This window comes from Saimiri boliviensis, chromosome X (assembly GCF_048565385.1).
Source record: "Saimiri boliviensis isolate mSaiBol1 chromosome X, mSaiBol1.pri, whole genome shotgun sequence".
NCBI classification, from domain to species: domain Eukaryota; kingdom Metazoa; phylum Chordata; class Mammalia; order Primates; family Cebidae; genus Saimiri; species Saimiri boliviensis.
In genome coordinates this window covers 45,077,128-45,104,232 of record NC_133470.1, presented here as the reverse complement: position 1 = coordinate 45,104,232, position 27,105 = coordinate 45,077,128, and the positions used below count along the sequence as shown (strand labels likewise).

Here is a 27,105-nt window from a genome sequence, read left to right as displayed (position 1 = left end):
GGTGACTTTGATCTTTAGGGGTCTGGGATGTCAGTAAATTTGCGACTCCCAAGGAGTGAGGACATGGCTGGGTAGATATATGACTTTCAAGGGTGAGACAGTTGGGGCTGAAGGCTGAGTGCATTTGAGACTCTCAGGATCTGGGCACTGACTTGGGCCTAAGACCACCTAGGAAGTGGGATCATAATGGGCTAGGTGGTCCTGAGATCCTTGGGGGCTGTGAACAAAAAGTTGGTCAGTCTGAGACCTCCAGGGGCTGGAGCAAAAGTCTAGATGGGTCTGAGGCTCCTGAGGACTGGGGACTGGATGAATAAAGCCTCTGGATTTCCTTCTAGAAAAGGTGAGTCTGAGGTTCCTTGGAATGGAGGATATGGTGGCTTGTGGTTCTCAAGTCCCTAGAAATTAGGAACATGGGATCTGAGACAGGAGTCTGGATAAAGCTGAGATCCCCCCCCCACCTCAGGAACTGGGTCTGAAGATCCCAAGAGACTAGGGAGCAGAGTGACAGGTGAAAGGGTCAGTCTGAGAGTTCACCAGGACCTGGAAACTAGGAGGTTGTGAGTTTGAGACCTCTAGGATCTGGGACTGTGAGTTTGGGTGGATCTCACTTGGGAGGTAGGGATATGGGAGATGAGTGTGTCTGAAACCCCTGGTGGTTGGGATTGGGAGACTGGATGAAGCTGTCATCCTTGTGTGCTGACTACATCTGAGATCCATGGGGCTGACTGTGTCAGAATCCTGGGGCTCCCAAGCTTGAAACTGGGTGAGTATGAGATCTTTTATGGATGGGAGCTGAGTGAGTTTGAACCGCGCAGGAGCTAGGGCCAGGAGCCTAGGTGTGTCTGAGATCTTGGAGGCTGGGATAGAGGGATTGACTCTGTCCCAGGCCCTGAGGGTAGTGACCTGGAGTCTGGGTGAACTTGAGATCCCTGCTGGCTGGGTAATCTGAGACCCACAGGTGCTGGGAACATGCTGTTGGGTGGTCAAAGAGGGAGTCTGTATGGTTATTTCTACACCAGGGGAGGCTGACATGTAAAATGGGCTACCCTGGTCTCCACAGAGCTTGGCAGAGCTGAGAGATCAGCGGCAGGGGGAACGCCTGGAACATGCGGCAGCTTTGCGGGCCCTACAAGATCAGGTATGCTGTACTGGGTGGGCTCAGGGAGCTGGGATTCAGGATGGGGCAGCCTGAGTGGGTACTACATAGGCAGGCAAGGTCCCAGGGGTCCTGCTTCCCCCAAACCTTCGTGTGTGTGTGTGTGTGTGTGTGTGTGTGTGTGTGTGTGTCCTTTCGTAGCCGCAGGTAGGTCCTGTCCCCCTGTTTTGGACCCGCTCTCACCTGCTGTGGGCGTGGGACCAGGTATCCATCCAGAGTGCAGATGCACAGGAACAAGTGGAAGGGCTTTTGGCCGAGAACAATGCCTTGAGGACTAGCCTGGCTGCCCTGGAGCAGGTAAAGGACGCCTGGGGGCCCTTGCGGATCCCTCTCTAGTTCCCCCATCTCCATCTGCTTCTGGTCCACATCAGGGTAGGGTGGTCTGGCTCCATGCTGTTCTCCTGTCTTTGTTTCTGTTGCTCCTTTTTGTTGGCGTCTAGCCCTTTTCTCTCTGGCCATCCATCCCTACGTTTTTGTTTTAACTTTAAAAAATTTTATTGCCGGGCGCGGTGGCTCAAGCCTGTAATCCCAGCACTTTGGGAGGCCGAGGCGAGTGGATCACGAGGTCAAGAGATTGAGACCATCCTGGTCAACATGGTGAAACCCCGTCTCTACTAAGAATACAAAAAATTAACTGGGCATGGTGGTGTGTGCCTGTAATCCCAGCTACTCAGGAGGCTGAGGCAGGAGAATTGCTTGAACCCAGGAGGCGGAGGTTGCGGTGAGCCGAGATCGCGCCATTGCACTCCAGCCTGGGTAACAAGAGCGAAACTCCGTCTAAAAAAAAAAAAAAAAAAAAAAAAAATTTTACTGGCCAAGCATGGTGGCTCATGTCTGTAATCCAAGCACTTTGGGAGGCAGAGGTGGGCAGATCACCTGAGGTCAGGAGTTCGAGACCAGCCTGGCCAACATGGCAAAACCCTGTCTCTACTAAAAATACAAAAGTTAGGCCAGGCGCAGTGGCTCACGCATGTAATCCCAGCACTTTGGGGGGCCAAGGCAGGCAGATCACAAGGTCAGGAGTTCGAGACCAGCCTGGCCAAAATGGTAAAACCCCATCTCTACTAAAAATACAAGAAAATTAGCTGGGCATGGTGGTGCATGCCTGTAATCCCAGCTACTCGGGAGGCTGAGGCAGGAGAATTGCTTAAGCCTGGGAGGTGGAGGTTGCAGTAAGCTGAGATTGAGCCACTGCACTCCAGCCTGGGTGACAGAGCGAGAGTCTGTCTAAAAAAAAAAATACAAAAATTAGCCGAGTCTGGTGGTGCCTGTAATCTAAGCTACTTGGGAGGCTGAGATAGGAGAATCACTTGAACCTGGGAGGCGGAGGCAGCAGTGAGCCGAGATGGCGCCACTGCATTCCAGCCTGGGCGACAGAGCAAAACTCTGTCTCAAAGAAAAGAAAAAAAAAAATTTATTTTGTAGAGGCAGGGTCTCACTATGTGGCTCAGACTGGCTCAAACTTCTAGATTCAAGCTATCTTCCCACCTTGGCCTCCCGAAGTGCTAGGATTACAGGCGTGAGCCATGGTGCCCAGCCTATCTGCCTTTCTTGCATTCTAGCTTCTCTCTAGTAAAGTGCATGAAGTGCATTAATCCTAAGTGTACACTCAGTGAATCCTCTTTTCCTTTCTCTCTCTCTCTCCTTCCCTCTGTCGCTCTTTACTCTCTTTCTCCCTTTCTCTCCCCACTGCTGCCATAGCCAACACCCAGATCAAGGAATAAAGCACTTTTAGTACCCCAGAAGGTCCCCTTTACCACTTCACAGTCAGTGCTTCCCCAGAAGTAACTATTATTCTGATCTCTAGCAACAAAGATTCATTTTGCTTGTTCTTTAACTGCATATAAATGGAATCAGCTGCTCTTTGTCTCTGACTTCTTTCTGGCAGCATTATGTAAGTTTATCCATGTGCAGCACAGCTCTGTTCTCTTATTGTTGTGTGATATTCCATTGGATGGAATACCACATTTACCCATTCTCTTCATTGCTTTTCTGTTTGAAATTACCTCTCTCTTCCTGGTTCTCTTCCCACCTTCCTCCCTGTTTCCCTGGATCTGGGAGGCTCATACCCTGTGCCTGGCCCCTGGGGTCCTTTTTACTCTACTTCTCATTACCACTGCTTTCTCCAGATCCAAACAGCAAAGACCCAAGAACTGAATATGCTCCGGGAACAGACCACTGGGCTCACAGCTGAGTTGCAGCAGCGGCAGGCTGAGTATGAGGACCTTATGGGACAGAAAGATGACCTCAACTCCCAGCTCCAGGTAACACCTTTGGCTCTGGCCTGTCTCCTCCTAGTTCCCTAAGTAATGGCCCAGTGAAGTCCTCAATAAGGTGGAATAGGAAGACTAGGATTAGGAGGACCTAGGCTCCAGTCTGGCTCCTTAACTTATTAGTACCTGTGTGTCCTGGGAAAAGTCATTCACTTCTCTGAAACTGAGCCTCTTCAGTTAGTTAGGATGTCCATTCTTTTTTTTTTTTTTTTTTTTTTAAGACATAGTCTTGCTCTGTCGCCCAGGCTGGAGTGCAGTGGCGCAATCTCAGTTCACTGCAATCTCCACCTCCCAGGTTCGAGTGACTTTCCTGGCTCAGCCTCCCAAGTAGCTGAGATTACAGGCACCTGCCACCATGCCCTGCTAATTTTGTATTTTAGTAGAGATGGAGTTCCACCATGTTGGTCAGGGTGATCTTGAACTCCTGACCTCAGGTGATCCACCTGCCTCAGCCTCCCAAAGGATATCCATTCTGATTCCATAATAGAAACCAAAGAATCATGGATTAAATAAGATAGAAATTTAGTTCTCTCTTGTTAAAAGTCCAGGTAGGTTGTTCAGGGATGGAGTGATGGCTTTCCAATTATCAGTGACCCAGGTCCTTTCTCCATTGCTGTTCCTCTACCTTCAACACAAGACTTTAATCTTGGCATCCAAGACGGTTGCTGAAGCTCCCCAACCATCATGTTTGCATTCTATTGGGAAGGAAGGAGGAAAGGAGGCAGGGAAGAGCGTGCCCCTTTCCTTTAAGAGCATAACCTAAATTACACTCAGCGTATACAGGAATAAATCACATGGCCACACCTAACGGTGAGGGAGGAGGGGAAATATCTGCTAGACAACTGTATGCCCAACTATACATTGTATTGATAAGGAAGTAAGGGAGAATGAATACTGGGGAGCAAGTAGCAGTCTCTGCTATATTTCCTATCCAGAAATTGAGATCACAATACCAACTTTACCAGGGAGAAGGGAGATGGTCTAATAGATGGTCCTGGGTGACTAGCACCTGCCGGGTGCTCTTTATCAAACTCATCCCCTTTGTGTCTGCATTAGGAGTCATTACGGGCCAATAGTCGGCTGCTGGAACAACTTCAAGAAATAGGGCAGGAGAAGGAGCAGTTGACCCAGGAACTACAGGAGGCTCGGAAGGTAGGCTGACATGAAAGTTTAGCGGGGAGGATGAGGGGTAGGAATTGGCTCAGTCGATGAGCCATGGGAGGATGCAGGGAGGTGGTATAGCCAAAATATGTGGGTTTAAGAGGGAAAGGAAAATTGACTGGTTTGTGGTTGACCAGTTTCTTGGCCAAATCCATGACAGTGGGAGGGGAAAGAAAGAAGTGACCAGTTCCATAAGGATGGGTGATGAGTGCTTTAGCCAGTTCAATGGAGACGGGAGGGAATGGAGTTTGGCTAGTTGCTTGGGCATGGGAAGAGGATGGGAGGCCTTTTTTTGGTGTTATGGAAGGAAGTTGACTGCCATCCTCCTGGCCCCCAGAGTGCTGAGAAGCGGAAGGCCATGCTGGATGAGCTGGCAATGGAGACGCTGCAAGAGAAATCCCAGCACAAGGAAGAGCTGGGAGCAGTCCGTCTACGGCATGAGAAGGAGGTGCTGGGGGTGCGTGCCCGCTATGAACGTGAGCTTCGAGAGCTGCATGAAGACAAGAAGCGTCAGGAGGAGGAACTCCGTGGGCAGATCCGGGAGGAGAAGGTGGGTGGGTAGATGACAATGCCCTTCCTCCTCTGAAACCACAGCTTTGCTGATAGGCCAGTGTGTGGCGTGTGTGAGGTGCCTACTCCTCTGCCTGCCTGGCCCATGACAGTCTGCCCCATCCCAGGCCCGGACACGGGAGCTAGAGACTCTCCAGCAGACAGTGGAAGAACTTCAAGCTCAGGTACACTCCATGGATGGAGCCAAGGGCTGGTTTGAACGGCGCTTGAAGGAAGCCGAGGTGAGTTGGTGATGCCTGGTCCTCACCATGACTGGAGCCCTCATGTCAAACCATAGAAGCAGGAGTAGTCAGGCCCTGGAACTTTCTGAGATGTTCTGATCTTAGGGATATCCTCATAGTCCTCTGGCTCAATAGCAGCCCTCTGGACTGGATTAGGGGATGGCCATTAGATAGGACAGACTGTCACATGTTCAAGGCTGCCCTGCCTTTGTGCAAATTTGGAAAGGCACTTCTTTCTCCTGAAACTGTACTTCTGTCAGGAAATTAATGCAATACACTGATGTTATTTAAACAAGAACCTGCTGGGTGCGGTGGCTCATGCCCATAATCCCAGCACTTTGGGAGGCTGAGGTGGGCAGATCACTTGAAGTTAGGAGTTGGAGACCAGCCTGGCCATGATGAAACCCCGTCTCTACTAAAAATATAAAAATTAGCCAGGTGTAATGGCTGGCACCTGTAATCCCAGCTACTCAGGAGGCTGTGGCAGAAGAATCACTTGAACCCAGGAGGCAGAGGTTGCATGAGCTGAGATCGTGCCACTGCCCTCCAGCCTGGGTGACAGAGCAAGATTCTGTCTTAGAAAAAGAATCTTTGTTGCCATTTTCTGGAAATCTTTCTTTTTTTTTTTTTTTTTTTTTTTTTGAGACGGAGTTTCGCTGTTGTTACCCAGACTGGAGTGCAATGGCACGATCTCGGCTCACCGCAACCTCCGCCTCCTGGGTTCAAGCAATTCTCCTGCCTCAGCCTCCTGAGTAGCTGGGACTACAGGTGTGCGCCACTATGCCCAGCTAATTTTTGTATTTTTAGTAGAGACAAGGTTTCACCATGTTGACCAGGATGGTCTTGATCTCTTGACCTCGTGATCCACCCATCTCGGCCTCCCAAAGTGCTGGGATTATAGGCGTGAGCCACCGCGCCTGGCCTTTTTTTTTTTTTTTTGAGACGGAGTCTCGCTCTATCATCCAGGCTGGAGTGCAGTGGTGCCGTCTCGGCTCACTGCAACCTCTGCCTCCCAGGTTCAAGTGATTCTCCTGCCTCAGCCTCCTGAGTAGCTGGGACTACAGGCGCGTGTCACCATGCCCAGCTAATTTTTTATATTTTTAGTAGAGACGGGGTTTTACCGAGTTAGCCAGGATGGTCTTGATTTGACCTTGTGATCCATCCACCTTGGCCTCCCAAAGTGCTGGAATTACAGGCGTGAGCTACCTCGCCCGGTCCATTTTCTGGAACTCTTATAATACATTGAAAGGAATTGTCATGTAGCAGTGAAAAGCACAGGCGGGAGCCAGTTGTTTGTTTAGGTTTAAATCCTGGCTGGGTTGCTTCCTAGCTGTGTGACCTTGGACAAGTTATCTTACCTCTCTGTGGCCTCTTTTCATCAATGGTAGAAAGGGGATAACAATAATATCTACCATCTAGGTATTATGGGAGAATTATAGAAAATGAGTTAATATATGTAAAACCCTTCGAACATTCTTGGCACGTAGTAAGTGCTGTGTTATGTTTTGTTAAATAAGAGAAAATGGTAATGGAAATCTAGGTCAACCATGTGAATGGGGCAGACCTAGATGTGAACTTCTGTATACTGCCTAAGGGCGTGTGGGGTTCCCTGCAGGAGGGGTCATTTCTGCATACTTCTGGACCCCCATTGCAGTCCCTCATACCCCTAACTGGGGATGATGTCTTCTGAGGGGCTGTGGCGAGACCTGGGACTTGTTTTGTAGGAATCCCTGCAGCAGCAGCAGCAGGAACAAGAGGAAGCCCTCAAGCAATGTCGGGAGCAGCACGCTGCCGAGCTGAAGGTGCCTCTCGCATGATGGTGTTCCTCTCTCCAGACACTGACGGGCCCCTTGGGAGGACAGAGGCTTCCCTAGCCAAGGCCTGAGCTGCTTTCTGCTTTGCAGGGCAAGGAGGAGGAACTACAGGATGTGCGGGATCAGCTCCAGCAGGCCCAGGAGGAGCGGGACTGCCACCTGAAGACCATTAGCGGCCTGAAGCAGGTCAGCGAACCCTGCACAGCCCCAGACACACCCCTGATCCTCAGTGTGCAGCAGGGCAGGGAGGGAGCATGCTGCAGGCAACCCTTCCAGCACCCACCAGCCATGCTTGCTTTCTCCCACAGGAGGTGAAGGACACAGTGGATGGGCAGAGGATCCTGGAGAAGAAGGGCAGTGCTGCGGTAAGACAGAGGGGTGCCCAAGCACAGCTCCCTCCTACCAGTGGCCTCCTCCTCTGGGCCCACTGGGCCTCAGTCCTAAGCTTACCCCCTACCCCAAAGCTCAAGGACCTCAAGCGGCAGCTGCATCTGGAACGGAAACGGGCAGACAAGCTTCAGGAGCGGCTGCAGGACATCCTCACTAACAGCAAGAGCCGCTCAGGTGAGGGACCAGGAAAGGAAGAGGAGGCTGAGGCATGGGGAAGGCAGGGCCTGGGCCTGCAGGCTGCAGGTCAGTCCTGAATCTTCCTCAGCTGTGCTTTCCTGCTTCTGTCGCTCTAGAGCTCCATCTGTCTTTTACCTTTTGTCTCTCCTCTGATTCTTTCTCTGCATTCTCTGTTTCTTTCTTTCTGTCTCTTTTTTGCTCTGTCTTCTCTGTTTCTGTCTCTGCCTCTTTCTCATTTTGTTGTCTTTCCTCTATATTTGCCTTCATCTCCTTACTTTCTTTCTCTAGTTTTCTCCTTTTCTCCTCCCCCCTTTCTTTTCTCTGTTCCTTTATCTCTTCTTACTGTTCTCTGTCTCATTTTTCTTTCTTTCTTCTGTTTGTCTGTTTATATCTCTGTCTCCTCACTGTATGTACTATACACACTCCCACACCTCACTTGGTGTTTCTAAATCTGTTGTATATAATCTCTCATTCTATAAATCTCTACACTCAAGTCCAGGGTCCCTGATATCAAACTCCCTGAGTCCCTGCCCTCCAGAAGCCCCCAGTTGAGCTAGGGAGACAGACTTAAGACAGTCAGCAACACTGTGGTGTTTTCATTTTACAGCTAATCCAATCTGTTATTTCTGCCACTTCAAGCAGAAGACACACACACACACAACTTGAGTTGCTTCAGCCTTTTTTTAGACAGGGATGGCCTATAAATATATTTAAGTAAGTAAAATGCAGTGATGGCTCTGGTGCATCTCTGAGATCACAGACTCAGAGAAAACTTGGTCCCTTGTTCCCCTACTCGGGATACCTATGGATCCCCAATTCAGCCACCCCACCCTTGCTGGAGATCCTTGAGGGCGTGTTGTCATCCCCCTCCCTGACACCCAGAAGCAGCTACATGAGCAGCCGCACAAGCTCTGTGCCTGTGCTTTAAGTGACGTGGCAAAACAGATGTATCTCTCACCAAATCAATTTTTCTCTGAGGCACTCAGTCTCCTGAAGTAACCTTTCTTTATAAAGGAGGAGTTCTGTTTCTGTTTTATTACAGATGAATGTAAAAATCTTGGGAAAGGTTACAATTGTATACCATACATTCACCTTGTCCATTAGATTAGGTGCATGGTTATGAGATTTAGGTGCATGGTTACGAGAGCCTGCCTGCATCTTTTGTCTCTCTGTTGCTGTCTCTGCTCTGGCTCGTTTCTTTAGTTTCTGCCATTTGCTCTGGCTTTCCATCTCTGGCGTTTTCTCTCTGCAAGTGGCTGTGCCCTGTGCCTTCTCTAGTTGTCTTCCTTTCTTTGAACCTTGTGTCCGAGTGTGTCTGTTTGCCACTTGAGGCCCACGTGTACCCACATTGCTGTGTTTCTCCAGCCTCTTCCATTTTCTCTCTCTCCTTTTGTATGTGTTTCTCCAGAAAGGCAGCCCTTTTTTCTTTTCTTTTCTTTTTTTTTTTTTTGAGACAGTGCAATGGTGTCATCTCAGCTCACTGCAACCTCTGTCTCTCGGGTTCAAGTGATTCTCCTGCCTCAGCCTCCCTAGTAGCTGGGATCACAGGTGTGCACCATCACACCCAGTTAATTTTTGTATTTTTAGTAGAGATGGGTTTTTACCATGTTGGCCAGGCTATTCTTGAACTCCTGACCTCCAGTGATCCACCCGTCTTGGCCTCCCAAAGTGCTGGGATTACAGGCGCTGGGATTACCCTGCGCCTGGCCTCAGCTCTTTTTTCTGTCTCTGTCTCGCCCTGTCCTGCCATCCGCTTCTGCCTTTCCCCATGCCTAGGTGTCTCTCTTTCCATCTCTGTCAAATCTATTTCTGCTTCCTACTGGTGGCTATCCTGGGACTCACGGGGATTGGGGCTCAAGTTTCTCTTCCCTCCACCACCCAGGCCTTGAGGAGCTGGTTCTCTCAGAGATGAACTCACCAAGCCGGACTCAGACAGGGGACAGCAGTAGCATCTCCTCCTTCAGCTACCGGGAGATCTTGCGAGAAAAGGAGAGCTCGGCTGTTCCAGCCAGGGTAAGGGGCAAGGAAGAACCTACAGCCCCAGCTTCTCCCAACCTAAAAATCTGAGAACCCCTCTCCTTTTCTCCTTACCTAAAACCATATCCTACTTTGGGGCACAGCACACATATTTTCTTGTCACCTTCTCTCCAAGCCCACCAACTTGGATTCAGATTGTTATATGGGGGACAGGCCAATAATCCTCTCTCTCTCTCTTGCTGACTCTCTGTTTCATCATCTGTGGGCTAATTTCCCCTTCACTGTAGTACATTTTCTAAAAACCACAAATGATGCCAGGTGTGGTGGCTCACACCTGTAATCCCAGCACTTAGAGAGGCCGAGGCAGGTGTATCATGGGGTCAGGAGTTCGGGATCAGTCTGACCAACATGGTGAAACCCCATCTCTACTAAAAATACAAAAAAAAAATTAGGCAGGCGTGGTGGGGGCCTGTAATCTGAGCTACTCAGGAGGCTGAGACAGGAGAATCACTTGAACCCGGGAGGTGGAGGTTGCAGTAAGCCAGGATCGCACCACTGCGCTCCAGCCTAGGCAACAGAGTGAAACTCCATCTTAACACACACACACACACACACGAGCAAAGATTTTTTTTTTTTTTTTTTTAAGAGACAGGGTCTCAATATGTTGCACAGGCTGGAGTGCAGTGGCTATTCACAGGCGTAATCCCACTACTGATCAGGATGGGAGTCTCGACCTGCTCTGTTTCCAGCCTGGGACGGTTCACCCCTCCTTAGGCAACCTGATGTTCCCCTGCTCCCGGGAGGTCACCATATTGATGCCGAACTTAGTGCGGACACCCAATTGGCATAGCGCACTACAGCCCAGAACTTCAGGGTTCAAGCGATCCTCCCACCTCAGCCTCCCGAGTAGCTGGGACTACAGGCACATACCACTGTGCCCAGCCAGCAAAGATTTTTTAAAACCTTAAATGTCTGGCTGGGTGTGGTGGCTCATGCCTATAATCTTAGCACTTTGGGAGGCCAAGGTGGGTGGATCACTTGAGCTCAGGAGTTCAAGACCAGCCTGAGAAACATGGTGAAAACCCAACTCTAAAAAAAACAAAAACCGCTAGGCACGGTGGCTCACGCCTGTAATCCGAGCACTTTGGAGCCCAAGGCGGGCGGATCACCTGAGGTCAGGAGTTCAAGGCCAGCCTGACCAACATGGTGAAACCCCGTCTTAAAAAATAAATAAATAAAAAATAAAACCCAAAAAAACCTTAATGTAAAAAAAAAATTTTCACCATCCAGAAGTCACCATTGTAAATTCTTAGTTCAGGACCAGGCTTACGCCTGTCATCCCAGCACTTTGGGAGGCTGAAGCGGGTGGATCACTTTAGGTCATGAGTTTGAGAACAGCCTGGCCAACATAGGAAAACCTTGTCTCTACTAAAATGCAAAAATTAGCTGGGCATGGTGGTGCATGCCTGTAACCCCAGCTACTTGGGAGGCTGAGGCAAGGGAATTGCTCAAACCCGGGAGGTGGAGGTTGCAATGAGCCAAGATCACACCATTGCACTCCAGCTTGGGCAACAGAGTGAGACTCCATCTCTAAATAAATAAATAAATAAAACAAATTATTGCCGGGTGCCGTGGCTCACGCCTGTAATCCCAGCACTTTGGGAGGCCGAGGTGGGTGGATCACAACGTCAGGAGATCAAGACCATCCTGGCTAACATGGTAAAACCCCATCTCTACTAAAAATACAAAAAAAAAAAAAAAATTAGCTGGGCACAGTAGCACACACATGTAGTCCCAGCTACTCGGGAGTCTGAGGCAGTAGAATCGCTTGAACCTGGGAGGCAGGGGTTACAGTGAGCTGAAATCGTGCCACTGCACTCCAGCCTGGGTGACAGAGCAAGACTTCTTCTCAAAAAAGAAAAGAAAAAATAAGTAAATTCTTAGTTTATACTCTTCCAGAATTCTCTCTCTTTTTAAAACCTAGATGAGATTAACCTGTTTTTATTCAACTGTTGTCTCTACCTTCCCAATTTGATAAATTTTCAAGTCATCAGCTGGGTACGGTGGCTCACACCTGTAATCCCAGCACTTTGGGAGGTGGAGGTGGGCAGATCACTTGAGGTCAGGAGTTCAAGACTAGCCTAGCTAACATGGTGAAACCCCATCTCTACTAAAAATACAAAAATTAGCTGGGCGTGGTGGCACACGCCTGTAATTCCAGCTACTCGGGAGGCTGAGGCAGGAGAATCACTTGAACCTGGGAAGTGGAGGTTGCAGTGAGCCTAGATTGCACCACTGCACTGCGATCTGGGCAACAGGAGCAAAACTCTTGTCTCCAAAAAACAAAAAAAAATCATGTTATCTAATACTTTGACCTTAATCATCAGATTTCTCTAGTTTGCCCCAGAATGTCCTTTCTTGCTGGTTTTATGAAAACTAGCATTCAGATTCAGAGCACATGTTATATCTGGTTGTTTTATGGCCCTTAAATCTCTTTTTTTTTTTTTTTTTTTTTTTTTTGAGACAGAGTTTCGCTCTTGTTACCCAGGCTGGAGTGCAATGGCGCGATCTCGGCTCACCACAACCTCCACCTCCTGGGTTCAGGCAATTCTCCTGCCTCAGCCTCCTGAGTAGCTGGGATTACAGGCACGCATCACCATGCCCAGCTAATTTTTTGTATTTTTAGTAGAGACGGGGTTTCACCATGTTGACCAGGATGGTCTCGATCTCTTGACCTTGTGATCCACCTGCCTCAGCCTCCCAAAGTGCTGGGATTACAGGCTTGAGCCACCGCGCCCGGCCTGGCCCTTAAATCTCTTTACTGTGATCCCTTTTTTCCTGAGACCAGCTTGTTGAAGAGGCCAGCCCAGTCGCCGCACAGGAAGTATGTTACCTTTTGGGTTTGTCTGCTGGCTTCCTGATAGTATGATTTAGCATGTCCCTCTCTCTTCCAGTTTTCCTGTCAGCTGAAAGTTAAATCTCATGTGCTTTGGGATCTTCCTTTAATCCTCTCCATAAGGCTCTGATGTCGTTACTCTCTACCCCCGTTTAGGCAGAGGGGAAAACAGTCTGAGGGTACCAAGATGGACCTACAGTCCCAGTTTCAGGGTCTGTGTTCTCTCACCTACCTCTGGCCTGGTTCTCCGCCCCAGTACCTGACACTTGTCTGGGGTGGGTGGTGCTAAGCCTGGGGCTGGCCTCTCCCCTTCTCTTTCCTGCAGTCCTTATCCAGCAGCCCTCAGGCCCAGCCCCCTCGGCCAGCAGAGCTGTCAGATGAGGAAGTGGCTGAGCTCTTTCAGCGGCTGGCAGAGACACAGCAGGAGAAATGGATGCTGGAAGAGAAGGTGCTGCCTGCCTGTCTGCCTGCCTGCCTGCCCGCCCGCCCGCCTGCCTGCCTGCCCGCCTGCCCGCCTGCCTGCCTGCCCATCCTCACTTGAAGTGCCCTTGGGGATGTGGGATATGGCCGGGACGCCTCATGTGTGAACATGTACAGTAGAGAGGTCTCAAGTGGGCTGGGCCATCCTGCAGGTGAAGCACCTGGAGGTGAGCAGTGCCTCCATGGCAGAGGACCTCTGCCGGAAGAGTGCCATCATTGAGACCTACGTCATGGACAGCCGGATCGGTCAGTGCCCGCTCCCCACCCTTAGCCCTGGTCCAGCCTTCACCTGGCCTTCCCGCTCCTTTCTATGCCTGGGCTTCTCTCCTCTCCTCTTGGAACTCAGAGAAGCTACTGACAAGACCATGACCTATGGAAGGGAGAACAGGAAAGTGCTGTCTCTTGCTCTCGCCTCCTCCCTCTTCTGTCTCTGTCATCTCTCCACTCTCATTCTCCAGTGTGTCTCTCTGTCTGCTTTCTCCTTTCCTCTCCCTATGCCTCATCTTCCTCTCCCCTCTCTCTCCCTTCTCTCTTCCTGTTTCTTTTTCACCCACCGCCTTCATCTTGTCTTGCTGTCTGTATCCATACATTTTCCTTCTCTGTATCTTCATTGCTTGTGCTTCTTTCTTTCAAACCTTCTCCTTCACAGATTTTTCTTTATTAATCAGAATCATACCAACCAACATGTGCCGAGGGCTTTCTGTGTGCTCTGTGCTTCACATGCAGTCATGTGCATCTTTCCAGTCCATGAGTTATCCTCATCTCTCAGGGCCGCAGAGCTAGTGACTGACAGAGCTAGGTTTCCTATGTCAAAGCCTCTGCCCTACATGGCGTGGCTTTTCCTGCTCCCTTCTCCCCTGGTATTCGTCTCACTCTTTTCTCCTCCGGCTCTGCCTGGCTCTGCCGAGGGGGTGGTTTTCAGCCTGGGCCCTTGCAGATGTGTCTGTGGCAGCAGGCCACACAGACCGCAGCGGGCTGGGCAGCGTCCTGAGAGACCTGGTGAAGCCAGGCGACGAGAACCTTCGGGAGATGAACAAGAAGCTGCAGAACATGCTGGAGGAACAGCTCACCAAGAATATGCACTTGCACAAGGCGAGTGTGGCCTGCCAGCCTACCCATCTGTTCACCCAGCCGCCTGCCTACCCAGCCACACAGCCCATGGGTCACCCACCCACCCAGCCCATCCTCCCAGCTATCCTCCTACCCACTCAGCTACCCCATCATGCTCTCATCTTCCACCCTCTCATCAACTTACCCATTTGTTCCTTCCATGTACCCGCTCATCCATTTATCTACACATTCACCCAACCATTTGCCCATCTGTCCATCTATCCAACCTACTACTAATTCATCTCATTGTCTACTTCGTCCTGCCACCCATTTCCTGACAGATCATTCTCTTACCTACTCATCAGTTGCCCCTTATGTTACCTTTCACCCACCCAGTGACCTTCCTGCCTGCCTATTGATCTCCATCTGTCCTCTGGACAATTCATTTGTTCACCTGTTTGCCTACAATAGATCCCCCATGGGCCCACATACCCATCTTTTTGCCCAACCTGCCACCCAAAGACTTCCCCCATCTCTGAGAGTCAGAAAGGAGTCAGATCCAGCTCCTGCCTTTGAGAAGTAAGTGCACACTTAGTAGAAGGGCAGGTGGCCAGAGTGGTGGTGTATCCTGCAGCACCACCATGACGCAGGAGGCGCTGCACTCCCATATCTGTAGCTCGCCACCCATCTTCATGACTTGAGCCCAGCCCACTGCTGGTGGCGCTGTGAGCTTCTCCAAGTACCTTCCCATCCCAGGCCAGACACAGCTGAGCATTGATTAACGAAGGGGCGTGAAGGAAATCACAGATGATACCCTAGGTTTGGCAAGGGAGCAGCCTGTCCCGTTCTCTGGCCCCTGATGGTTCATTTGTTTCTTAGGACATGGAAGTTCTGTCCCAGGAAATTGTGCGGCTCAGCAAGGAGTGCGTGGGGTCTCCTGACCCAGACCTAGAGCCAGGAGAAACCAGCTAAAGACCTGCAGGCTGTACCCACCCCCTCCCCTTCCTACCCGCTAGGATGCCATTCCCCTGGGCTGTGGTGGGAAAATGAAGGCTGGAGCCAAAATCAAATATGTTAGGAGACTGGACATTAAAGGGGCTAGAGGCCTGACGCTTAGTGTTAATGATCCTGTCTTAGGGCAGAAGCCACTGGGAAGTGGGGATCCTGAGGGAAGGGGCAGGGATTTCTCCTTCTCCTTGGTCCTGGCTCCCAAGGGCTTCTGCCTTTATCTCTGCATGAGCTCTCCTTCCCAGAGACCAACTCTTTATTTTATTTTATTTTATTTTTTAATTTATGTCTGGAGCCTGGCTACTCTGCATTTGGGATTGGGGATGTTGGGTGGGTGTGTGGTCCATGTTCAGCGTTCTAGCAACACGTGTGTGTGTGTATGTAAAGGCTGTGCAGCCAAAATACCATCTGGCCAGACGGGCCCACCCACTGACTGTCTGGTCTCGTTCTTTTCAACCAGGAGGGATGTGCTGGGGGCGGGGAGGTTCACACCACTGGAATAGGGAGGGAGGTCTCTGGCTGCAACATTACTTTCTTTTCCCTACCCTCATCCAGCCTGTCTCCATTTACTGCTGACCAACCCCTCAAACTGAGTGGAGCTGAAATACCTGCAGATATGTACATGGGTAGACATGTATGGGATTGCGGGTGTAGATGAGTAGACAGATAGGAGGATGGATAAGTGATTAGATGGACTGATGGATGGATAAGTGGATGGTTGCATGGACTGATGATGGATAGGTTGAAAAATAAACGATAGACGTATGGATGGATGGGTGGTTGGATGAATAAATGGGTAGATAGATTGGTAGGTGGATAAAAGATGGATAGTGGAGATGTAAATGCACAGGTAGATAATAGGTCTGTGGACAAATGGATGATGGATGAATTAGGTAGATAGGTGAATGGATGGGTTTATGGACAGGTTGGGAGTAAATGAACCAATGGATAGGGGAATGGATGGATGGGTAGATGAGCTAATGAATGGGAAAGGTAAAGAGTGGGGGAAAAAATGATGAGTGGAGCTATGTATGAACAGAGATGGGTGGAGGATGTCGCCCTGCGTGTGTTCTGGGTGGACAGAGATGGGTGGAGGATGGATACAAACAGATAGGTTGGTGAATAGTTAGGTGGATGGGGTGAACTTACAAATGGATGAATGAGTGGGTGGGTGGATTAACAACTAAGTGGACAGATGGGTGGGTGGAGGGATGGTTAGAGTAACTGGTTGTGTGGGTGGGAGAACGGGTGGATGGGTAGGTGGAAGGATGGCCGTAGAGATGGACAAATCAGGAGTGTGCCAAGTGGGCAAATGGAAGATTACATGGGTGGGTAAATTGGATCAAAGGCTAGGCCTGGCCCTGTGATACGATGCCCCCATCATCACACTCCTTTAAGGTTAAGCATCCCTGGTGGTATGTCCTATGCCCTTTCACATCATGTAATGCTCCAAATGACGCTATCGAGTTAGGATAACACTCTCCATCTTACAACTGAGGAAACAATGCAAGTCACTTGCTCAAGGATGCAGCAAGTCAGTGGCAAAGCTGGAGTTTGAACCCACTGTTAGCCAGCCAGAGGCACTCCATAATCAGTGCTCCTGCCATCCAGAAGCAGAGCCCTCTAGCGGAGGAGGTGTGATTTGAGGCCACTGGATGTGGACAGATAAGGGAGACCCCCCTCGGAATGGGGCCTGCCTGGGAGATGACTTGGTAGGGGCGTGGGACCTGGATTGTCCCCCTCTACATTCCCTTTACCCTCATTTCATATCTAAAAACAGGAAGTTGCGTGCTCCAGTCCCACAGCCGAAATCTTAGAGCAGGGGCTCTAACCTATGCTGCGTTCCTCAAGGGGCAGCTTTGGAGACTTGGCCGTCTGGAGAAACACTCCCCAGCAATTACCCCTGGTTCTCCTGCCCTTCCACAGTCTAGGGGGGCAGGGAGGGGACAGCGCTGCATCATTCCCTGTGGCACTCCGCTCTGGGGCCATTAACAGACGCCTCCCCATCGATCGGATCTGCTAAGTGCTGCTGATTCAGGCGAGTGGGGGTGGGGGCCCCTGGGGGCAGAGGGGGTAGGAGCTGGGCAGGAAGAAAGGGGAGTCCAGGAAGGAGGTGAGGAGAATTGGCAAAGTTCCCTGCCACCCCCATTTTCCAGATGACGCGACTGAGGCCCAACCAGCTTTGTAGGAGGCGGAGTCTCCCCAGGGTCCCTCTCTGGCTATCCTAGGGGAGGGGGCTCAGGGAGCCAGAGGCCCCTCCCTGCCTCTCTCTTCATCTCCCGGCAAGCTTGGAGGGGCGGGGAGAGAGAGCCAGAGGAGGAGGAGAACTCAGGCAGCTCTGCAGAGGGTGCCAGGAGCTCGGGTGTTTGGTACCCCCAGCCCCACCGCTGTTGCTGCTGCTGCAGCGGGGACACAGGTGAGGACGGCCCGAGGTGGGGGGAGGGGGACCACCACTAGCGCTGTCCTCATCCTTTCCTGGTCCAGCCCCCACACCCTAGCCCATCCTGGGATAGTCCCCAGGGGTCCCGCTGGACCTTGTCCTTCCCAGGCATCCTTCCGGGGACCCCGAGCCCTCCCCCTGCCTATGCCACCTTCTCTCCTACGCCTGGCTGTGGTTGCTTCTCTTCCTTCTGCTGCCGCTGCTGCTACTGCCACTGCCCGGCAAGCACCGCCAGCCCCTCGGGGTGTGGTTTCCCCAGACCTGCCCCCAACAGTGGGACCCAGCCTTCTCCCAGCCTCCCCTGCCAGCTTCCTGCAAAGCCCAGGAGCACCCCCTCCCTGGAGACACACCCAACTCCCTTACAACATCCCACCCCATCTTAATCCGATTTTGGGGTAACCCCCTTCCTCTGATTTAGTCTTTATAGATCCCCTGGGTGCTCTGGGACTGTGCCCAACTTCCTAACATTTGAGTCCTAGTCCCTTGGAATTCCCCAGGCCCCTTTCTCCTCCCTGTAGAACTCCTGAGAGTGTCGACCAGGTTTTCTGGGCCCCTCTAGATACTCACCTCCCCCAGATAACTCTCGGCCTCTCAAAAAATAACCCAGCCCCTCTCTAACCCTTTAGATAATGCCTTCCCCTCTCTAGCCCTACTAGGAGGCCTTCGCCTCTCCTTTCTTCCCCAGAACTCCTGTATAGTACAGACACCCCCCCCCCGGGCTATTCTTGGCAGCTCTAGGCACTCCCAATACACCTTTCAGCCTCTTTACAACCTCCTGGCTCCACACCCACCCCTCGAGATGCACCAGCTCCCTTTCCAGATCCGTGAGGGGGCTCCAACTGTCTTATGCTTCTCCTAGAAGTCTTGAGGGTGTGGGCAACTGTCCTCACCTGTCTCAGCCCCTCTAGAACCCCCACTTCCAGGCATTCTCAGCCTCTTTCAAGCACCTCAGGTCCCATTTCTATCCCTCTGGATGCCCCAGTCTCCTCTCCAGCCCTGCAAAGGAGTTCCAGGCCCTTCTGCCTTCCCTGAGACTCTTGAGAGTGTAGACAACTCCCCACGTGTGTCTTGGCCCCTCTAGATGCCCCCCAGACACCTCTTAGGCACAGGCTGACTCCTTTAGAATCATCTCAGTGTCTCTAAACCCTTCCTCAGCTCCTTCTTGGCCCCATCCCCCCACCCTTTTTCTGCTCTTCTCCACATCCCCAAGTCCCTTCTCAGTCCCTCAGGACATTGCCCAGGCCCTTCCTAGGCCCTATAAATGTCCCGCAAGCTCCTGCCCATCTCTCTAGTTCTTCCTCCTGGTTCCTCTTGGCCTCTCTAGACACCCCCAGTTTCCTTGTTCAGGTGGCTCAAGGCATCTCCAAGCCCCCACCATCCTGGAGACAGCCATATTCTCCTAAACGCCACCCCCGCTAAGTCTCCCTGGGCTTGGGGAGTGGCACGATGGCGGCAGGCCTGGCCACGTGGCTGCCTTTTGCTCGGGCGGCAGCGGTGGGCTGGCTGCCCCTGGCCCAGCAGCCCCTGCCCCCCGCCCCGGGGGTGAAGGCATCTCGAGGAGATGAGGTTCTGGTGGTGAATGTGAGTGGACGGCGCTTTGAGACCTGGAAGAATACTCTGGACCGCTACCCAGATACCTTGCTGGGCAGCTCAGAGAAGGAATTCTTCTATGATGCTGACTCAGGCGAGTACTTCTTTGATCGGGACCCGGACATGTTCCGCCACGTGCTGAACTTTTACCGAACAGGACGGCTCCACTGCCCGCGACAGGAGTGCATCCAGGCCTTTGATGAAGAGCTGGCTTTCTATGGCCTGGTCCCCGAGTTAGTCGGTGACTGCTGCCTTGAAGAGTATAGGGACCGAAAGAAGGAGAATGCTGAGCGCCTGGCAGAGGACGAGGAGGCCGAGCAGACCGGGGATGGCCCAGCCCTGCCAGCAGGCAGCTCCCTGAGGCAGCGACTGTGGCGGGCCTTTGAGAATCCACACACGAGCACTGCAGCCCTCGTTTTCTACTATGTGACCGGCTTCTTCATCGCTGTGTCGGTCATCGCCAATGTGGTGGAGACCATCCCATGCCGCGGCTCTGCACGCAGGTCCTCGAGGGAGCAGCCCTGCGGTGAACGCTTCCCACAGGCCTTTTTCTGCATGGACACAGCCTGTGTACTCATATTCACAGGTGAATACCTCCTGCGGCTGTTTGCCGCCCCCAGCCGTTGCCGCTTCCTGCGGAGTGTCATGAGCCTCATCGACGTGGTGGCCATCCTGCCCTACTACATTGGGCTTTTGGTGCCCAAGAACGACGATGTCTCAGGCGCCTTTGTCACCCTGCGTGTGTTCCGAGTGTTCCGTATCTTCAAGTTCTCCAGGCACTCACAGGGCTTGAGGATTCTGGGCTATACACTTAAGAGCTGTGCCTCTGAGCTGGGCTTTCTCCTCTTTTCCCTAACCATGGCCATCATCATCTTTGCCACTGTCATGTTTTATGCCGAGAAGGGCACAAACAAGACCAACTTTACAAGCATCCCTGCGGCCTTCTGGTATACCATTGTCACCATGACCACACTTGGGTGAGTGCGGACTCTGTATTGGAGGCTGCCCAATCAATTACATTCACCCTTTCTGCAAAATTAGGAAGTTTAAAGGAATGATCTCCTTTCCTTCCTTCCTTCCTTCCTTCCTTCCTTCCTTCCTTCCTTCCCTTCCCTTCCCTTCCTTTCCTTCCTTCCTTTCTCTTTCTTTCTTTTTTTTTTGAGACAGAGTTTTATCTATCACCCAGGCCAGAGTGCAGTGGCAAGATCTCAGCTCACTGCAACCTGTGCCTCCCAGGTGATTCTCCTGCCTCCGACTCCCAAGTAGCTCGGATTACAGGTACATGCCACCACGCCCAGCAAATTTTTGTATTTTTGGTAGAGATGGGGTTTCACCATTTTGGCCAGGCTGGTCTCCAACTCCTGACCTCAGGTGATCCACCCACCTTGGCCTCTCAAAGTGCTGGGATCACAGGCGTGAGCCACAGTGCCTGGCCTCTTTCTCCTTTTGGGCTTCAGTTTGCTCATCTGTATAAACTGAGGGAGCTTGACTTATTCTTCAGATCCCTCCCAGCTCTGACAATGCCTTAATTTTCTAGGTCAGGAGACTTGGGTTCAAGGATTATCTTAGCTGCTGTCTTTCTGTTGATGTCGTTTTCTCGTGGCCTCAGTTTTCCCCTCTGTAAAATGGGAAATGCCGATCCCTTCATCATCTAGAGAGGATTCAATGGCATCACAGTTGTGAAAGTTCTCTGAATGTTTCTGGTGCAGGATACATAGGTGTTGGCTTTCTGTTTTGGGGACTCATGTCTGCAACCTTCTAGAATTGTCTGCTGTGTGGGGCACTACTTCTGTGCCTTTGCGATTCCTGGATGTTTCCCAGAACAAGATGTTTTCAGCATTTTTTTTTTTTTTTTTTTTTTTTGGTCAATCACTGCAGAAGAAACAGTTGGGATAAAAGTATCAAATGGAATCATCAAACTCATGAGCTTTCTTTTTTCTTTTTTTTTTTTTTTGAGACGGAGTTTCGCTCTTGTTACCCAGGCTGGAGTGCAATGGCGCGATCTCGGCTCACCGCAACCTCCACCTCCTGGGTTCAGGCAATTCTCCTGCCTCAGCCTCCTGAGTAGCTGGGATTACAGGCACACACCACCATGCCCAGCTAATTTTTTGTATTTTTAGTAGAGACGGGGTTTCACCATGTTGACCAGGATGGTCTCGATCTCTTGACCTCAAACTCATGAGCTTTCTAAAGATATTGTCTAGGGCAGATGCTGTGATCCTTCTCTAAGTTTCCATCACTGGGATTGAATATACAGTTGGTGCTCAGTGTTCATTGAAGGAATGACTGAATGAATTGGGTTTGCTCAGTGCCTTCATAGAAGTACAAAAAAAAAATTGATTTGGGGTTTCTAAAGAGTAGACATTAATTCTGGTTGGAGGCCCAGGATCAGACCGACAGACAAATACTGAGTGCTTACAGTGGGCTGGAACTGAGTATTTTGATGGCTTTTACTCTATTCAAGTCCTCACAACAACTCTGTGAGGGTGGATGGCTGCCCATGCCTCATAGTTGAGGACACGGTCTGAGATGACACATCACAGAGCGAGCAATGGCCAAGTTGGAGAGACTTTTGAGCAGAGTCCTGCATGCTTAAAATGAGTCAAAATACAGAAATAAGGAACAGCCATCCTAGGGCACAGCCTGAGAAAGGGCTTAGAGGCTGAAGACTGCAGAGGCTGTGTTTCTGTGGAGAAATTCTGATTGGTTCTGCAATCAGAACCAAAGTATGCAGTGTGATCTTTGGCGAGTCAGTTACAGAACCTCCCTGATCTTCAGGGGAGCTCTCTGTGAACAAGTTAGTAAGGCTGACTCTGCTCTATCTCTGTGGGAGGTGGGTGGCATGGAGAAAGGCAGGGGGGTTTCAAGGCTCCTCCCTGTTTCGTCATATGTGGACAGTTATCAAGGATTCCCCTATAGGGGAATGAGAAGGGGGTCCTACCTAGACCAGGTAAGACAGAAGCAGCCAAAACCAACAGAACACTCCTCCCAGGACTTGAAGCCCTTCGGCTCGCCTGTGGTGCTGGGACTCTCTCCCCAGGAGGCTGTGTTCACTGCCTGTGAATTCTGAAGAATTGCTCCCCTCTACTTGGTTTTCACAGATTTCCAGCTGACTCAGGTGCCTGGTATATAGCTTGGACAGGGGCAGCAGATAGTAGGGGCTGAGGGCCAGGCCCATTTCTTATTTGGCACCCCCCCGACGTTTTACAGAGCAAGAAACCAAGGCACTCAGAAGGGTTGAATGCCTGACCAGGGTCACAGAGCTAGGCTGGGTTAGATGGGATGGAGTGGGGGACTGAGAGGTAGGTGGGCACTTTTCCTGACCTTGACCTACCTCCCCTCGCTCCAGCTACGGAGACATGGTGCCCAGCACCATTGCTGGCAAGATTTTCGGGTCCATCTGCTCACTCAGTGGCGTCTTGGTCATTGCCCTGCCTGTGCCAGTCATTGTGTCCAACTTTAGCCGCATCTACCACCAGAACCAGCGGGCTGACAAGCGCCGAGCACAGCAGGTAACCACATTTCCCATCTGAGCACCTCCTACTGTCCACACCCCAAGCCAGTCTACTTTGGGGCTTACCCCCTGACCCTTTATCTCCTCTCTCTGCAGAAGGTGCGCTTGGCAAGGATCCGATTGGCAAAGAGTGGTACCACTAATGCCTTCCTGCAGTACAAGCAGAATGGGGGCCTTGAGGTGGGTTGGGGTCTGGACTGGGGTTAGGGTCAGCCATGACAGTGAGAGGAAGGTGCTGCCCTTATCGCTCTGCTCCATCCACTCCAGGACAGCGGCAGTGGCGAGGAACAGGCTCTGTGTGTCAGGAACCGTTCTGCCTTCGAACAGCAACATCACCACTTGCTGCACTGTCTGGAGAAGACAACGGTAAGGCCTAATGTGAGGTGGTATAGCAGAATATAGGGGGTCCCTCTGTGCCCATGCCAGCTCTCTCCCTTGGATGGGAGGCTCACTACAAATTGTGGAAATCACACAGAGCTTCCTGAAAGAGGCTACAGGAGAGCCAAGCCTTGAAGGATGGGCAAGGGAAGGGAAGAGAGAGCAATTTCCAGAAAGGAGAAAACAGCCTGAGCAAAGGCTTGAGGGTGAGATCAGCTCCCCTGGGATGCCCCGTGACTCTGCCTCCCTTCTGCCCACAGTGCCATGAGTTCACAGATGAGCTTACCTTCAGTGAAGCCCTGGGAGCTGTCTCGCTGGGTGGCCGCACCAGCCGCAGCACCTCTGTGTCTTCCCAGCCAACGGGGCCCGGCAGCCTGCTGTCTTCTTGCTGCCCTCGCAGGGCCAAACGCCGTGCCATCCGCCTTGCCAACTCCACTGCCTCAGTCAGCCGTGGCAGCATGCAGGAGCTGGACATGCTGGCAGGGCTGCACAGGAGCCCTGCCCCTCAGAGGTAAGCAGCCCTCCTACCTGCAAGCCATACCTGGGGAAGCTCAGAGCTTGCACCAGTGGTTTTGAGATTTCATGATTCCAGGCCTAGCAAGTTACGCTTGAACCCAAACCCCTCCATGCTAGGAGCTTGGGTTTATCTTGTCTGGAACTCATTCTTCATCTATTTTTTTGTTCTGTTTTGAGACAGAGTCTCACTGTCACCCAGACTGGAATGCAATGGTGTGATCTCAGCTGCAGCTTCCACCTCCTGGGTTCAAGTGATTCTCTCACCTTAGTCTCCCAAGTAGCCAGGATTACAGGCATGTGCCACCATGCCTGGCTAATTTTTTGTATTTAGTAGAGATGGGGTTTTGCCATGTTGGTCAGGCTGGTCTTGAATTCCTGATCTCAGGTGATCCACCCGCCTTGGCCTCCCAAAGTGCTGGGATTACAGGTATAAGCCATCGTGCCCAGCCTAAGATAACTTTTTAAGAGACTTCCATCTTCTCCACCCTTGTCCACAGCCGCTCAAGCCTCAATGCCAAGCCCCATGACAGCCTTGACCGGAACTGTGACAGCCGGGACTTCGTGGCTGCCATTATCAGTATCCCTACCCCTCCTGCCAACACCCCAGATGAGAGCCAACTTTCCTCCCCTGGCGGTGGCGGCAGGGCCAGCAGCACCCTCAGGAACTCCAGCCTGGGTACCCCTTGCCTCTTCCCCGAAACTGTCAAGATCTCATCCCTGTGAGGGGTAGACCTGCCCATTCAGAGGGCCCTCTTCATTTCTGGGGACTTCTTTCCAAAGCCATATTTTTGGGAGGCAGAGAGGTGCAGGCTTGGGGACCCCTTCTGCCCCCCACCGAGAACTATGCAATGGAGTTTTGTGAAATGGTCCACATGGTGGGGAAGTAGCAAGGGAATGGGAAACTTCCCCCCATCTCAGACATTTTTCCTGGTGGTAACTGAAGCACTGGGCTTCCACAGGCCCCTGGCCTCCTTGTCCCAGCACACTGGGAATGGCCCCTCTCTCCCAGCTGGACTCCTGCATGCTCCTCCCCCTCAGGCTCTCAGATGAAGGTAAAGCTTTGATCCAACATCTGAGCTCTGGCCTAAGAAGGAGAGTTGAGATTTCCTTCTCCCTCCAGCTGGGATATGGAGATTTGGAGGTTCAGAGAAGAGAACCCTCACCTCTGATCTGGCCTCTAAGTGAGGTCCTCACCCTCCATCTAGCCCAACAATTCCCAAATTCCGAAGCTTGGAATGCAAACACAGGCTTCATGGGCTGTGGCCTCTGCAGTGACCTGCCATCCCCAGGCCTTGTCTGAGGGGTCAGGCTGCCTCTCCCAACACACACTCAGATAGCACAAACTTCACCATCCCCTTCCCTGGCTGCTGGAAATGGGACCCCGCAACCCTATCCTCTGCTGGGCCCACAGCAAACTCTAGCAATAGCAGCTGCTGCCGTGTCATTATGCAAAGCCTCTGACCAGTTTGCTGCAGCATTTACATCTGCCCTAATCAGGGGGCCACCTCTAACTACTCTTCCTCCTCTCTTCTCCTCTGGTTTGCTTCCTTCCTGGGTTGGGCTGGAGTCTGGACTGGCTGAGATAAGAGCCTGGCAGCCAGCAAGAGCTGGGCGGTGTCTGGAGATCATGGGCTGATTCCATGTTCTTGGGCAAGAGTCCAGAAGCATCAGGGACTCAGGCCTGGGATGTTCCTGAACTTGGGAGTTATAGGAGACAGGAGGAACTTCTTGATCTCCTCCTCCTCCTTTACAATTCCTTTTCACATACTCCTTTCTTCTCCCTCAAGTCACCTTCCAGAACTCTGCTCTCAGGCTGAAATCTGGCATCATCTCAGGTTCCCTGTCCCCAGCACTGTCCCCATGGAGCTGGCGGCTGACAAAGATGTAGTTTCCATCAGTCAATAAAACCTGAGAGGAGAGATGAGGACTGACTATCTCCTGGCTCTGTGGGTTTGGGGGCTGGGTTGGGCTGGAGGGGTTGAAAACACTCTGATTTTGATCCCTTTTAGCTAGGAGAAGGGCTGGTATGGGTCAAGGTATGGGAGATGGATGGTTGTTGATATATTCTGAAAGATGGGGATCCAGGAGTAATGAAAGAACGTGGTTTGAAGAGTCCAGCTACAGTCAGTGAGGAAGGCCAGGGGGTCCTGAGGCATTCCTCCTTGGATATCATCTGCTCCAGTCTCCTCATTCACAGATGGGGAAACAGACCCAGAGAAACACATAAGTTGGTTAGAGGAGACTTAAACCCAGGCTTCCTGACAGCAAACAACTCTGGGAATTTAACCCTAATAAAAGCATCTCTTGGTTTGGTAAATTTCCCTTCCTTGCGGACACCCCCTACATTCTCTCTTCTTGGCTACTGGCTATACCAGGCTAGTGTGTGGCTGAGTTCTGTAGAGCACTGAGCAGAGACCATGGATTCAGGTTGACCTGGGTTCCAATCCCTGGGTGAGAGAATCATTTACCTTCTCTTGCCTCAGGTTGCTAATCTGTGAAACAGGGATAATATATTTAGTTACCAAATATTTATTAACTTCCATCACATGCCAGCCCTAGGAATACAAAGATGGGCAAAGTAGACATTGTCTCTGTTGTAGAGTTGAGCATGGAAGGCAGACAATTAAGTCATTACAACATGGTGTGGCAGAACTAAGATCCATGTGTTATAGAAGCATGCAGATGGCAGGAGAACCTAACCTGGCCAACACACAAGGAATGAGTTGGACTTAGCCAGGCAGCAAAGGAAAGGGTGCAATGTTCTAGGCAGAGGGAACAGCATGTGCAATGACCTGGAGGTTAGAGAGTGAGCTCAGGCCTTCGGGGAACTGAAAGTAGTTCAGTCCAGCTAGAGAGGAGAGTGCGAGCCTGTGAGGAGAGGAAGGATGGAGAGGTAGGCCAGATAACAAAAGGCTTTGGAAGCTATGATGCAAATTTTGAACTTCATCCTAAGGATAGTGGGGACCTCTAAAGGCTTTTAAACAGAAAAGTCATAACGAAGTTTGTTTCAGAGGGATCATTCTGTCTGTGAAGAGTGGATATAAACAGTCCTGGAAGGAAGAAAAGTAGGGAGGAGGCTTTCATAGTAGTCCAGGTGGTAGGTGACAGTGGCTTGGACCAGAGTAGTGGCAGTAGAATTGGAGAATCTAGAGATTTGGGAGGTAGAATTGGCAGGACTTGGGATTGACAGGCATGTGGGAGTTGAGGAAGAGGGAGCAGTCAAGGTTGACCCCCAGGTTATGGCTTGAGCAGTGGCTGGATGGGAGTACTATTCCCTGGTAAAGGGAACATCAAAGCTGTTAGCACTCAGTGCTAGGTACATAGTAAGTAGTTCGTGAAAGGTAGCCATGATTACTATCATCAGTTCAGTTTTAGATGTGTAGTGAGTGGAATATATGGGGCTGGAGTGAGATGATCATGAGAAGATTCAATATGATAATGTGCATAGGTATTTGGCACAGAGCCCTGAACACAACAGGCCCGGTAAACATGAA

General features: G+C 51.3%; 2 protein-coding genes across 4 annotated transcripts in view; both read left to right on the top strand.

The window, feature by feature from the left end:
- Positions 1-15,606, top strand: part of GRIPAP1 (GRIP1 associated protein 1) — a 29,976-nt gene extending 14,370 nt beyond the window's left edge. For 2 of the 3 annotated variants that reach the window (XM_039475562.2, XM_074392166.1), the window contains exons 12-26: positions 1,061-1,138; positions 1,361-1,453; positions 3,286-3,420; positions 4,486-4,581; positions 4,928-5,140; positions 5,268-5,381; positions 7,106-7,183; positions 7,286-7,381; positions 7,504-7,560; positions 7,660-7,759; positions 9,645-9,775; positions 12,961-13,083; positions 13,268-13,361; positions 14,053-14,207; positions 15,045-15,606. In XM_039475562.2, coding sequence (XP_039331496.1) covers positions 1,061-1,138; positions 1,361-1,453; positions 3,286-3,420; positions 4,486-4,581; positions 4,928-5,140; positions 5,268-5,381; positions 7,106-7,183; positions 7,286-7,381; positions 7,504-7,560; positions 7,660-7,759; positions 9,645-9,775; positions 12,961-13,083; positions 13,268-13,361; positions 14,053-14,207; positions 15,045-15,137 — 1,656 coding nt within the window. In that variant the 3' untranslated portion in view covers positions 15,138-15,606. The remainder of the gene's footprint in view (positions 1-1,060; positions 1,139-1,360; positions 1,454-3,285; positions 3,421-4,485; positions 4,582-4,927; positions 5,141-5,267; positions 5,382-7,105; positions 7,184-7,285; positions 7,382-7,503; positions 7,561-7,659; positions 7,760-9,644; positions 9,776-12,960; positions 13,084-13,267; positions 13,362-14,052; positions 14,208-15,044) is intronic. The other variant, XM_074392167.1, reaches the window with a different exon arrangement.
- Positions 15,607-17,268: 1,662 nt separating this feature from the next.
- Positions 17,269-25,619, top strand: KCND1 (potassium voltage-gated channel subfamily D member 1). The gene is made up of 6 exons (XM_003939557.3): positions 17,269-20,180; positions 22,553-22,715; positions 22,814-22,897; positions 22,985-23,083; positions 23,356-23,606; positions 24,109-25,619. Exons 1-6 carry the CDS (start codon positions 19,060-19,062, stop codon positions 24,332-24,334), a joined length of 1,944 nt encoding a protein of 647 aa, XP_003939606.1. The 5' UTR covers positions 17,269-19,059; the 3' UTR covers positions 24,335-25,619.
- Positions 25,620-27,105: the final 1,486 nt, after the last annotated feature.